At 39.3% G+C, this 14,682-nt stretch overlaps 1 protein-coding gene across 1 annotated transcript; it reads left to right on the forward strand.

The window, feature by feature from the left end:
• Window positions 1-10,295: 10,295 nt before the first annotated feature.
• Window positions 10,296-11,818, forward strand: LOC121652208. The gene is made up of 2 exons (XM_042004855.1): window positions 10,296-10,823; window positions 10,943-11,818. The coding sequence occupies exons 1-2, from the start codon at window positions 10,374-10,376 to the stop codon at window positions 11,357-11,359; spliced, it is 867 nt and encodes a 288-aa protein (XP_041860789.1). The 5' UTR covers window positions 10,296-10,373; the 3' UTR covers window positions 11,360-11,818.
• Window positions 11,819-14,682: the final 2,864 nt, after the last annotated feature.

Here is a 14,682-nt window from a genome sequence, read left to right on the forward strand (position 1 = left end):
GGAAGATGAGGGCGAGAGCAGCACCCCTGCCAAGCGGCCAAGGCACGAGAGTCTTCTCCATTTTCTGGAGAAGGTGGAGAAGAGAGAGGAAGAGAGAGAAAAGAGAGAAGAGGAAAGGGAGAAAAAGGAGGAGGAAAGGGAGGAGAGATTGTTGTCTATTAGAAAAAATAGTTGAGAAAATTAAATAAAATGTTGGAACATTTAATGATGAGTTCTTTTTATTTAAAATAAAAATAGAAACTCAAACAATAAACTAATACATAACTTATAACAGGGGATATTTCAATTATAGTTACATTTTTAAAGGCATATTTATAGGGACACACTTATTCTACTAACACTATTTACACTTGTGTCTTTTGAAATGTTTTTTACATATTTAATTTGCTGTTTGACTTCAGAACAAAACAAGATAAAAAGTTTATTAATCATGATCCAAAAGAGCCTGATCTCTAAACATCGGGGCAGTGGCTCGCCGCCCTGTTGACCCTGGTCCTCCTGGTGGTGGACAGCATCTTCTTCTGGCTCTTGGACTTCAGCCGGTTCGAGGATGTCTCCATGGTTCAGGCAGATGTTGTGCAGTATGGTGCAGCAGGCTATCACTTTAACGGCAAAGGTTGGTTTGACCTCTAAAGCCTTAAAAAATATGGTCCTCCACCTTTTCAAAACACCAAATGCTCTCTCTATTACAGCTCGTGTCCTGGAGTGGTGTCGATTATACCGGGCTTCAATGGGACTCCTTACAGGCTCCCTGTAAGGAGTGTAGCATTAGGCCCCAAGACCTTGGTATCAACCAGAGACTGCTCTTCCAATCTACATGGTTTACGACCCAGAGGAAACTCCTGTCCACCAACAGATGGACAATTGCTGACCTAACACTGAGTTCCCAGCCTACCCAAACTTTGCATTCAGAGGAGACTTGATTGGCCTCTCAAACCTTTTGGTGATTAACAACATTTAGGCCCTCTTCCCCAGTCATCATGTAAATCAACCTGAGATGGACCTTAAGACCCAGGCCACATTCTTCCCACAGATGGACTTTGTCAAGAAGTGTCAGAAATAACAACCCTTTTCTTACAGGACTGTTTAACCTATAGTCTTCAAACTGCCTTTAATGTTTGAATTTTTGTAATAAGGAATGTTTAAACTGATCACACATCTCAGGAAAGTACAAATGGTACTTGAATGGATTCTCTGCAATGTACCGTTGCAAAGTTACAATTCAAGGGATTCTTGCCACTGATCAACATTTGCTATCGGGATCACAAACCCAACTTTAAACAGTTTACAGAAACTTTTATCCATAAATATCCAGAACAGAACGGATAGTGTGTGACTGTAAATATGAACTTCATTTACAGGTAACGGATTGCCAAAGTATATCTGTGTTTTATTAATGAAATGGTATAAATATGTTATATCTCATGGATAATTAACCACTTGTAATAACTGAAAGTTGTGTGTGTTTATCTTTCAAACAGGATATTCATCTGTTTTATGAAATGTGTTTTATAAGTGTACTTTCTGTTTAAACTGGGATATGGGAAAATAAGTTTATTCTTACTTCGACAGTCATTAAACGTCTAGGCCTTTGTATGTAAATTAAGCTCAACCGCGCCAATATTCTATACTGCGATTGGCCTAACCACGCCAAACCCCGCCTTAGCCAGAGAATATTACCAGAAACTCAGAGATTTTAGTTTGGAGAGGCTTAAGTTAAGGAGAAAGAAAGAGAAGGACAAGAAAAGAATAGGTACCTATTAAAACAGATCTGTACGAGAAAAAAAATCCATGGAATAAGTCTTAGAACGTTCAACTTAGTTTGTCTTTTGTTCGTGTTATTCGTTGATGTTTTTGATCATTTTTGCTCAAAGCAGCCAAACCCGTTGCTAAGCAACCAACATATACAACTTTTGTATCCAGAGCGAGAGATATTCCAACTTGTTGCAAATTTTAAATGTTTTCCTTTTTTAGAAGAACTTTGGGAAGTCAGTCCAAAGTTCAGTGTTCAGAGCCAATGTCTGCCAGAAGCGTTCTGATCTATAACGCTTAATTGTGGACATTTCCAACAACAAGGCTCTGATTACGGTTCCAAGCCTCTGGAACCACACCAGCTAATTGCCACCGCTGTGCCAGTGGAGCGTGGGAATCAACCCGGTTCGTCTTAGAAGCTGATCCAAACCATTGCGGACGGGCTGTCTTCTGCCGGGTACCAGACAACATCAGGGATACTTCCACCTTGACGCCGTACCCAAACCCCGCTTGTAGGCCCTACCGCCTGCTCCAAGTAAGACCGAACCGAGCCTCCAACTGGGTCTAGCTGGTGTCTTTGAAACGTTGAATTTTATTCACTCTCCACTCCAAAATTCATTTAGTCATTCCCTTAATTCAACTGACTATTCTAAATTGTTTTCCTAAATTCCCATCTACTTCGCAAGGTTCCGACTAGAATTAAAGGCTACTCATTAGTTAGTTTATTTTCCCATATTTCAAACTGCGTAAGATACAGATATATTTCTTTATAATCCCTGATTTAATTTGATTGCCTTCTTTACCCTTGCTTATTTCATTGTACTGTTTTCTTTCTACTGTCTTTTAAGCTGGTTTACCCTCCCGGCGCAACAGAAGGCCGGCAGTGTCTCTAAAGCGATGTTGATAATTTCATGATTTCTGACATTGATTTATTCTTGCTGTTAATTGATTATTGGTGGTAATAAATGGTTACACTTTTTAAAGGTAGAATCGTTTCTGTGGTTAATTTTGGATGGAATCAAGATCCCTTCAGACGTTGAATTCGCCACTTCAGATATGAGGATTAGACTGATTAAAAATCAGTTTTATTGCAACCCTGCTCACGGTTTTTTCTTCTGGACCGTGGATTACTTAATCAGTATACAGAAGAGTGGTGCTCTAATTCGAGGAAAATCACAGTTATAATTTTAATTGGTTTTATATTCATTTCTACCGCCGAGGTTTATATTAATATCGAGGCATTACGCTACAGGAGTAAGGAGGGTGATGGGCTGTGACAGGCAGGGATATCCACCATCGCCGATGATGATGAAGCCGTTCGGTGGGTAAAGATGTTGGGTGTACAAGGGGCTGTTTTTTAGTACACGGGAATCATGTACTGATCCTGGATATCCAAGAAAAATGTCCAGAAATCTGCCTCTAAGGTCGCACACTGCCTGGAACTGAAAGGAATGAAAAAGCTTCCTGTTAAAATAACATTCTGCATTCTCACCAGGGGGCTTGATCCTAACGTGGCAGCCATCAATGCTTCCCACCACCTTCCTAAATGCTGCAGATCCACCAAGCTTCTGGAAACCAGCTGAAACCTCTGCCAGTCCATCCGAAGAGGGAAAGTTGATGACCCTTCTGCGCAGAGCCAGTATGGTCTCCGCAACCCTGTGGACAACGTCGCAGACCGTGGCCTTGGGCATGTCAAAGGCCCGGGCCACAACACGGTATGATGTGCCGCTTGCCAGCCAGAAGAGAAACACCAGCTTGTCCAGGTGTTTCCCCCAGCCATGGTGATCTGTGGCCCAAAGCTGCCCAATCAGAGCCGAGATGGTGTTTCGGTTCAGGCGGAAGTCAAGGCGGATGTCAGAGTGACCATCAAAATACATGGTCAGGAGGGGGACGTTTTTATTCACCTGGCAGTAAAGTGGTGGTCCCTAAAAGAAATAAAACTTTGTGAGTTTGTGTGAAACACTTAAGGAAAAAAATAAAACAAAAGACTAAAATGAAAAAGGAAAAAAAACAACTTTCCAAGTAATGCAGCTACTTAAAATTAAATGTTTGAAGGAGCTCAGTGTTGTTTGTTGTTAAACATGTTATTCTGTTGGTTAATTTCCAATGTGGTGTTCTTTTAACCAATAAAGTTCATTCTATGTAAATAGTCATTTCATTTAGTGTCTCAATTTATTCTTAGTTTAAATCCAGTGTACATACAATTTATAACATGTATAACTAAGATGTGATATAAGCTGGAGTTGAGGCCTGTTCTTGGTCTACATAAAGGCCTTCAGTGTTCTCTATAGAGAAAGGAGACTGATCTCCCATAAAACTAGCTGTAACAGCAGCTTTTAATTTGAGATGAGGATACAAAAAAAAAAAACTATTTACTTACGTGGTGTCTTGCTAACGCAACAAGTGCCTTTCTCCTCATCCGTTTTCTCCTCATCACACGTCTCCTTCGTCTTCTCTGCCGTTGTTTACTTTTTTGGACGATTAAAATCTGAATTAGCATCAATAAGAAGATATTTAAAACTTGTGCCATTTCTCCGATGGACAATACTGCATCGAGTCACGTGGGTTATGGTTGCCGCTGGTTACGTGGTTTCCGGCGAAGAAAAAATAGGGAGCTTCATGTCCAAATCGGCAAGAGAATGAGTGCACTACGTAGTGTGCTATGTAGTGCAGCCGTATGTAGTGAACGAGGAGTTAGGGAGTAGGGTGCACATTCGGACACAGCCTATGACTGGCAGATACTCTGCCTAGTACCAGAACCACAGACTCTAAACAAGCGCTATGCTCATGAAACATCTGCTTGGAGGTATGTGGAACAGTATCTACCAAACTGAACCATGCATCTGCAAAAAAGGAAACTGTTCAAAGATGTGTTATATGTTCTCTTTGACATTCAGTTTTTTTCACTGAAAAAGTTTTTCTCCACCGAAAAAGGTTTGTTCTTCTTCTATGGTTAAATGTGTGACTTTTCAGACCGTGTTTGTGGCTAATTTTGGGCACCATTTCGGCTGCATGCAGTAAGAGCAGATAAAAACCATTTGTTCAGATTTGAATGTTCCCCTTACACGGAAAAAGCCCTTTCGAATGTGTTTTTGTTGTTGTTTTGTTTTTTCAAAACAATTTTCTTGGATTTTCTGCATTTCTCAAGTACAGTTCCAATATATGTCCACCCCGTCATTTTTATGTTTTTTGAAAATAAACAAATTATTTTTACAAGTTAGCTAAACCTTTTGTGTGATTTATTTATAAGCAGATGAAAGCCAAATAGCTTTTTTGAAAAGTTTTGAATTGATTGTTACTTGTTTTTATTTAGAAAAGAAACAGCAACTCGAACAGATTCTACAGAAAAACAATAGATTGACATAATTTATTTACTTACCAAATACTTTTAGCATCATCTGAAATATAATGTTAAATTGAGGACAAAAAAGGGTCCTAAAAATGTACATTTTATAATAAATAACTAATTACATTGTATTTAGTCTACAATGAATGTGTCCCTGACAGGGTGGACGTATTCGGTTGTTCGCTGGCTCCTTGTTTGCTCACAGTGAATTTATAAAAAGAGAGGGAGCTTGACCAACACCCATTTCTAACAGCCTAACATCTACTTAATATAATGAATATAAAGTTTGATAAAAAAAAATCCCACCTTTTTTTGGGGTAAATGTGAAATGTCAGAAGGCACCCTATGGTTGACTCATATATATATTTTATTTATATATTAGGGCTGTCAAAAATAACGCGTTAATGGTGTTAATAAATTAAATTTATGTAACTAATTGCATTAAAGTTTTTTAACACAATTAACACATGCTCGGCATGACAAGCCCCATAAATCCGTCATTTCTCTGTTATGACGGCGGGACATGGAGAATGGGAACGATGGGAAAGATCAGCCGGGTGGTTCTATAGAGAATAAACACAACATTAATGGAACAACTCATGGACGTGGAGAATGGGGGTGTTTCAACACACACTCTTTTCCTGGTGAGAGGGTTCCACACCTGAACTTGTCCCGTATTCTTCTTAAAACTTGCAACAGTCCAGCTGCATTTTGCAGCAACACGTCTGCTCTACAGGATCTCTTATCGGTGGTGATCAGCTGATCGGCTTTTCTCTCTTGCTGCGTGTGTTTATGGATCAGCTGAGAAGGAGGAAACTAGCATTCATGGTTCACACCATCACATTTTTACCCCAAAGTCTTGTTGTTGGCAGAACCTTCTCTAACACAGTAGCTGCTGGTGGTAGACAGAGTTTATACTTCAGCTATGCAGGGGTGGGTCTAGAAAAGTTCTGATGGGGGGCCAGGAGCCCTGACCAAGAAAAGGGGGGTACAGATAAGACCTTTATTTAGTTCTTGATTTTATGAAACATTGAACTGATTATTACAACTAAAGTGATCATCTGATATAAAAAAGTGAATAAAAACTAGTAAAACAAGCAGCCAATGATGTGTTTTACCAGCAGGTGTTACTTTGGGTGATGCTGCTGTAGGACTTTTATCACGGCTGCACAAACACACTTCAATGATAAAAGAAAAAGTTGTTTTCATCCAGATCATCAGTTTTATCAGAATTTCTTCATCAATGTTTAACTTCGTCATATCTGCTGCTTTTAGGACAGAAATTATCACCATGGAGACGGTTTGTAAGATGATGATATAAGAATTCTGAATTGTGATCTAGAACATGTTAGAGATGATTTAGAACAACATATAAACATACATGACATGCTGCATTTACTGACCCCTGGACATCTGATATTTACCCAAGAGAAGGTCAGTTAACTATTTGTAGCATCGACTCGTTCTGGTGATACAATAAAGTAAAAACAGGCAGATTTCAGACATAGTCATGAATGGTGATTAATTATGATTAATTTAAAAGCTGTAATTAATCATTTAGAAATTATTAAAATTTTGTGATTAATTTGAAATTTGTAATCATTTGACACTCCTAATTTATATATATATATATATATATATATATAAATCTGAGACCATGAGCTCAGATTTTATATCTATGTACTAGGGCTGCAACTAAAGACTATTCTGATGGTCGATTAGTCATCGACTATTAAAACGACTAGTCCAACATTTTAAATGTTCAAGCATTGCAGATGTACTTCTGTCGTATGTAAGGTTCACTTTATAAATCGCACATGTATTTAATTCATTTTGTAATTTTTTTATTTTTTATTTTTTTTAACTTGTCCAGCATCATAGCAGAAGAATGATAATCTGGTTGCTGTATCGTGCTGAACAAATTTGCTCTGCCAAGGGGAGGCCTATGGGTAAGGCTCCTCTTGATAATCTGATTAATTTATTTATTTATTTACTTTGAATCACGGAATATATGTAATCTTGCTGGACCTGACCGGAGGGGACAGAAAAAGATGGAAAATAGCAAAAAGGGAAAGAAGAAAGGAGACAAAAAAGATCACCGACAGAAGAAAACGACCCTTCAATGCACACCATCACCAGACAACAAACTGTTACACCTGTACATGAACACACCAGAAAATTTCCTACAACTTTTACAAAAGCAGAAACACACACACAGAAAAAACAGAGCTGCCAGTCATTAAGAGTTTTTAAATAATAACTAAATCAAAAAGACATAACAGCGACCAGATACTAACTCACAGAAAAATAAAAATTAATTATCTCTTAGTATAAAAACCAACTGGACAACTCAGTGACTGTGTCAGCATGCAGAGCATGAGGAAGAGGAGTGATCAGTGATGAAGAGTGGTGAGTCAGATCCTGCAAATGAAACCACGCCTCCACGGAGGCCAGAGGCAGACCAGGGCCAGAGGCCCGGGCCCTCAGCAGCAGACCCGGAGCACCAACCCAAGCTACCCCACCACGAAGACGACTCCAGCCCCACCTGAAGGGCGGCAGAGGAGAGCCCCAGCAAGAGCCCCCACGGTCCCGGGGCCCAGGCCCCAGTGGGCCAAGATCAGCAGCCTTCAGTTTATCGTGAATTTATCCCAGACTTTGACGTCCTCTGCCACCGTTTTGTTCCCTGCCCCCCACCATATATTTTCTCCTGACGGACCTTAATGCACATGTGCAACTCTCAGCAGAGATGGAGAAGAAGATGAAGTCTCACTCTGTAGTTTTTTTTTTGTTGTTTTTTTGGGGGGGTTTTTATTGTCGACAACGTTGACTAATCGTTACAACCCTAATATGTATGTATATATATATGTGTGTATTTCAGATCATCCTCAGGAGAAAAAAAGAAGAAGAAACACCCTGATTCTCACTCAATGTTCATGTTCATCGATGTTAAACAGGATATTATGTTTGTACTACACACCATGTGGAGAAGTATAGCAACGCTTTCTATTTTTAAATGTTTGTGCTCAAATACACGAAGGAAAACTATCTCTCAACATCTGTTTTATTTTTTAGGCATTTAAATCATTTTTTACTTTCTAATTACACTTAATGACGTCTTATAAAAAGTTCAGATTGATCCACTTTACTGATCATTCTACTTTAAAGTCGGTAAAGAAAACAGTTACAACGCGGTTATAAACTGATCTGACTTGTTAATGATGCTGAATGACAACTTAATGAAAAGCTCAAATTATATCAGTGTAGGAGGGAAAATATGACGTTATAAACTCTGTAGGCAGTGTAGTTACATTTAATGACATCTTAATGAAAAGGAAAACACAATTATAACGTCTCATGCAGCCAAACCAACCATACATGATGTTTAACCCATAAAAACATTGTAAGAAAAGTCCAATTTTATTAATATGAGGTCTTTATTTGGCCCTCTAATAAAATCTAACAAAAAAATGAACATTTCTTTGGGATCATTTATTACCATGTGATACACTAAAAATATTATGATGTGATTTTCTGCTTCTGGGGATCTATTAGGGGACAGAAGACGAGCATCAGATTGTACAAAGTTTATACAATAAATTAAGGCAAAATGTCTCTGAAACTGTAACAAATATGTAACGTCGGGTTCTTATGGGTTAATGTCATGTTAGCACATAAAGCTAAATAGTTTTTAAAAGTTAGACTATCAGCTGTGTCGTGTTTATGGCAGGTTATGTTGTCTTGGTTAATGTCAAGCTGTCACAACAAAGACGTCTTAAACAGCTTCGCATCAAAATTTACCGACTGACACTTAACAGCCGTCCTAAGCAGTCATTCATGATCATGTCTGCATCATGTTAATAACGTGTTACAGAGATTCTTCCAGCAGCTTCCGTTGTTCCACTAAGGAACCAGCAGATGGCAGCATTTCTCTGATCTTATGTTAAATCAGGATGTTTTATTTGGATTGAAATTCTGTCCATGCTGGAGTTTTAACATCATAATAAACTGGTTTCATCCTGAACTGAGCAGAAAGAATCACGTCTGTGTTTCCTGACAGAATGAAATACAGTTTTTACTGCAAACATCTGACCCCACAGCTTCCTCTGCTTCTATTCATCAATACTTAATCAATATTCATCAATACTTAATCAATATTCATCAATACTTAATTAAAATTCATCAATACTTAATCAATATTAATCAACAGGCTGAACAGTCTGACTGTAACAGCCTGTTTAATAAAGAAGAGCAGACTCACCTCTGATGGCGCTTCATGATGCTTCACTTCCATCTACAAAAAACCAAAAAGAAATTAATAATTCTATTTTTTCTTCTTTTCTATTTCCTCTTTCCTCTTCCTCCTCTTCCTCCTTCCTCCTCTTCCTCCTTCCACCTCTTCCTCCTCTTCCTCCTCTTCTTCCTCCCTCCTCCTCTACCTCCTTCCTCCTCTTCCTCCCTCCTCCTCTTCCTCCTCTTCCTCCTCTTCCTCCTTCCTCCTCTTCCTCATTCCTCCTCTCCTCCTCCTCCTCTTCCTCCCTCCTCCTCTTCCTCCCTCCTCCTCTTCCTCTTCCTCCCTCCTCCTCCTCTTCTTCCCTCCTCCTCTTCCTCCCAGCCCGGCTATAATGTAACGTGTCCATGCTGAACATCACCCTGTTCCAGCTTTTTACTGACGTGTTGCTGCCGTCAGATTCACAACGAGCTTCCATGAAATGGTGAAATGTCTCAGTTTCATCATGTGATGTGATGTTTATCTTCTGCTGGGAATAAAAGGAGTTTATAGGGTTTGTAAATCATGACATCTGTTTATTTTTACATTTTACAGGGTTTAACTTGTTGGGAAGGTCGTAGTTTGGAGGACACAGTCCAACCAGCTGGCAGTGATTCCATCAACGTTCACAGATAAACTGATTCAGAATGTGTGTTTTACTCGTTAGAGATCACATCTTAACCAAGGTCTTGAGAGCTTTAAGGTGGTGAAGTCAGACGTGGTAGAAGAGGTGGTGGAGAAGGTGGAGTTTGTGGTGAGAATAAAAGCTGAGCCTATTGGTTAAATGGAAGTACAGCTCAGGCTGGAACAAATGTACCAACAAGATGGAAAGAATTTCCTTTTATGGTCAGAAACGTCTTGAAATCAACTTCAAAGTTGTTTTTTTTATTACACTGAAGGAGGCGGAGCAGCAGGGGTGGTGAAAAAATAAAGACAAGATCTCTCTTTACTTGTTGATATTTTAAGACTCAGCTCTCATCAGACTGAAACTTTACACCGAAGGTGAAGATGAAGAATTTCTTGAATAAATTTCCCTTTCAGAAAGTCAGCATCTTCATCACAGTCGTGAGTTTTACCTACAATGTTGTGCTGGACAGAGACTTGGAGTGTACTTGCAACGAAGATTCAAAAGACTGCGGGATGTATATGGGTCTGCCATATTTCATCTTCTTTGTTTTAATGCTCTGCACAGATAAGGTTTTTCCTAGCAGTTGTAGATATGTGTGCACACGTGAAAACACAAGCAAATGTTCAGTCTGTGGAATTATTTTTCTCCACATCTTCAAAGCACTTTTTATTGCTGGTCTGTGGTCCATCTCTGTGCTGATGGATGGAGACTGGTATGTCTGCTGTAGGAATGATCTTCCTAAAAACCAGACCCAGTTACCCTGCAAAGTTAAAACCACCCTCACAACTGACGAACAGGAAATCATCGCTGGGCTGAAGAACAAGTCAAGGGTGAGTTTTTTTTATTTGTACAGAGACACATATAAGAGACATAATTTGAACTAATCTTTATTAACTTTCTGTATGAAGACGATGATTGTCTGATTAGATGTCTGATTCTTCATTTTCAGAACTTCGGCTCCATCTTCTTCGCTGTAGTTTGTTTGGCAGCTCTGATGTCAGTGTGTGACTGGAGATGCTGTAAAGGAAAAAGTAACTGCTGTAAAAACATATATGACTGGTGTGACAGAACAGTCTATGATGAACTGATTCTGGAAGAGAGTGAAGACGTTCTTATGGAAGTTTTGAGCAAAGCAGCAAAAAACCAGATGAAAGAAGCCTTTAAACAGAAAATAGAAAAAAGAAAATGGCCAGAATGTTTTGATGTTGTTCAGGAAATCATTAAAAACTCAAGAGGATCTGAACCTCCTGAAAATGAGATCCTTCTAGAACCTCAATCCACTGGTTCCGGGACAGGAACACAGGGCAGGGATGGGGGGGGGGGACCAGAATTGACTGAAGAAGACGAAGAAGAAAACACAGCATGAAGATGAGACTGAGTCACGTTTATGAGCTAGAAAGAGAACAAAGATGAACCAGTCTGTAACTGGATCCCAGTCTAACCAGGATCTCCTCTGGTCCACATCTCCAAAACCCTGTAGAGTCCCGATCCAGCTTTAACCTGTGGAACAGTTTCCAGTTTCACCATCTCAGCTGTTCATGGGAACAAAGGGAACCCCAAACCATGAATAATAACAATTCTAATGTAAAATGTGTATTTTTCTTTTTTTAGCTTCTGTTTCTGGTTTCTGACCCAAACAAACAGAGAAACAGATTTTTACAGCAAACTGGTAGAAATTTATGCTGATAATTTATCAGAAATCTTCTATTTTCATGTTTATCCAAAAACACAAAAAGCAACTTTAAATTTCAGATTTTCTGTTTCACATTAATAGAAATCATCTTTGTTTTAATACATTTTATTTTACAATGATTTAACCTGTTATTGATTTTAAAATTATTTTTTTCCTTCAAATGTAATTTAAAATATTTTTTCTTTTTTAATCGCTCGTTCTTTCTTTCATTTTATTCATTTTATTCATTTTGTTCATTTTATTCATTTATTCATTTTATTCTACATGTGTGTAAAAATCTTTGATTTTCACTGTTTTATTTTTCTTTATTTTTAAATGAATTATTAATCATGTTGAATTAAAAGAAAGAAACCAGCTTTCAATCCTCCCGTTCTCTTTCATTATATTCAGGTAATACTATGATAATAATGATGAAATGTGTCTGACTTTTCCTTTAACTCTAAAGTAATTCATAGTTTAGTTTGAGGAACTGATTTTAACTTTTAGGTTGATGATTTTAACATTATTTTAAGATGTGGTGAAAGTTGGAGGAAACATGGAGTCAGAGGTGCAGCATGAATTTCTGCATGGACCGTATGTACAAACCATCTTGGTGGGTCTCCATACGGGCCTCATCAATAGTTCTCACACACACTTTTCCTCTAACCTCTAAATGGCAGAAGTCCGGGTTCATCTGGCCGACCTTCAGAGCAACTTTTACTTCTCATTTCTGTCTCCCTCTCTGCCACAAGGAGGACAGACCCCATCATACTAGACAGATAGAAAATGGTCTGAACCTGCTCATAGCTTAACATCCACCAGAATGAAGCTACTAGAAGTAATGATTCTTTAATCTGAACCAGCTACAGAAGGTTCTGCTCATCTGGACGTGATGATGGACCTGCTGCTGCTGCTGGGTCTGAATCTGAGGACCATGAGGTTCATGATGTTAAACTTTCCCAGTACTGATGTCACCATGTTAAAGTGGTTGAATATATAGATTGTTATGCAACAAACCTGTTGCTAGGCTACACCAACAAACACACGAGTCATGTTTAGTATTGCTGTAGCTCGGGCAGCTGTAGCTCAGGAGGAAGAGCAGTCGTCTTTCAACCGGAAGGTAGGCTGATCGATTCCAGGCTTCCACTGACTACATGCCGAAGTGTCCTTGGGCAAGACACTTAACCCCATGTTGCCTCCCGATGTGCCTATCGGGGTGTGAATGGGTGAATGTGATAAAGTAGTGTAAAGCGCTTTGAGTGGTCAAACTGACTGGAAAAGCGCTATATAAGTACAAGTCCATTTACCATTTATTGAACCTCCTGTCTGACTAAACGTGTGTTTTATAACACGCAGGCTGGACGTCTTCCTGATTCATGTCCATTCATTCTTTTCTAATTAGGGGTTAGCAGGAGTTATAATAATCAGACTTCTTCATCTCTCATCAAGGCCTTAAAGTTGTAATCTCCTCCTCCTCTGTTCATTTGATTAATTAAAAAATGTTAGTTGCTCTTTTGTTATTAACAATAAAGATTTTGGGATCTGGTGCATTCAGTTTTCCAGATGATGTGGAATCGTCACATTGCTGAGATTTGAAGGAATCTGCTGATACTACAGTGCCTTGCAAAAGTATTCACCCCCTTGGCCTTTTACCGAATTTGTTACATTGCAACCTCTAATTTGAATATTTTTTACAAATCAGAATTTTATTTGATGGATCTGCACAAAATAGTCCAAGTTTTGAAGTGAAATGAGAAATATAAATACAAAAAAGACATTTCAAAAATAAAAAACTGAAAATTGCCATGTGCATTTGTATTCACCCCCTTTGTTATCAAGGCCCTAAAATGCTCTGGTCCAACCAATTACCTTCAGAAGTCACACTATGAAACAAAGTTCACCTGTGTCCAATCTAAGTGTCACATGATCTAGCAGTATATATACACCTCTTCTGAAAGGTCTCAGCATCTAATGAAGGGGTGCCGCTAACCAAACACCACTATGAAGACCAAAGAACTCTCCAAACAAGTCAGAGACAAAGTTGTTGAGAAGTACAAGTCTGGGTTAGGTTATAAAAATATATCTAAATCTTTGATGATCCCCAGGAGCACCATGAAATCCATCATCATTGTGTGGATTTTTCCTTTCTTTCTCTTTTGATTGGCATGTGGGTTTACTTTGTGTACGAAATATCACCACCAGGAGAGTCCTTTCACAGTATTCACGTGAAGCGTTTTTTTTTCTATCTGTGTAAAGTCGAGTAGTGAGCACGCATGCTCGAATAGAGCATGCGTGCCGGATGCCAGTTTTTCTGCATTGCCAGAGTTATCGCTGTTGACTGGTGAGACTGAGCTGGTGAGTTATCTAAAAGTTGTAAGGATATGGTTATTTCCACAAAATGAATGATCTGTATGCTGCCGTCGAGTGTACGCGGTGTTAATTTTGTGTTCTGCTGTTTGTGTCGTTACAGTTATTTACCTGAAAGCGACACGGTTACTAGGAGATGTTCGGTGCTATTAGCAAGTACTACTTGTCGAAATAAACCTGAGTGAATAAGTAACCTGGCGTTTGAGTGAAATACTGTATCACCAGTTAAACACACCCTATACGGTGGGAGCTATTGGACTAAAGGTAGTTAGTCCGGTAAAACCGTACAGTAGACAACACCAAGCCGGCCTGCGACGGAGAAGCGGAGGTCGGACAGTGTCAACTACAACAAGCCAGCGCTTAGACAGAGCCCGGTGGAACGTTCCGGTGGAACGGGAACGCATCGGACCTGAACCAAGACATCAACGGAGTCATCTCTTGGTTAGCAACTGTGCTTGAGTGACTTTATCTGTTGTTGTTTAGCGCGACGGCGTAGGATAAGCCGATCGCGAGCAACAGACAGTGTTAGCTTGTTAGCTAACGGCTAGCTACCGGAAGTTAGCCGCCAGCGTGACGGTGTAAACCGGAAGTACACCATAACACCATAGAAGAAGAAAAAGGGGAAAAAACTCCAGCATGGCTGACTGTGG

This window comes from Melanotaenia boesemani, chromosome 13, assembly GCF_017639745.1.
Source record: "Melanotaenia boesemani isolate fMelBoe1 chromosome 13, fMelBoe1.pri, whole genome shotgun sequence".
Classification (NCBI taxonomy): domain Eukaryota; kingdom Metazoa; phylum Chordata; class Actinopteri; order Atheriniformes; family Melanotaeniidae; genus Melanotaenia; species Melanotaenia boesemani.

Excerpts from the sequence above, each read along its gene's own strand:
- LOC121652208 (XM_042004855.1), top strand. The coding sequence starts at position 10,374 with ATGAAGAATTTCTTGAATAAATTTCCCTTTCAGAAAGTCAGCATCTTC. Across the intron at positions 10,824-10,942 it reads GGCTGAAGAACAAGTCAAGG|AACTTCGGCTCCATCTTCTT; the intron begins GTGAGTTTTTTT and ends CTTCATTTTCAG.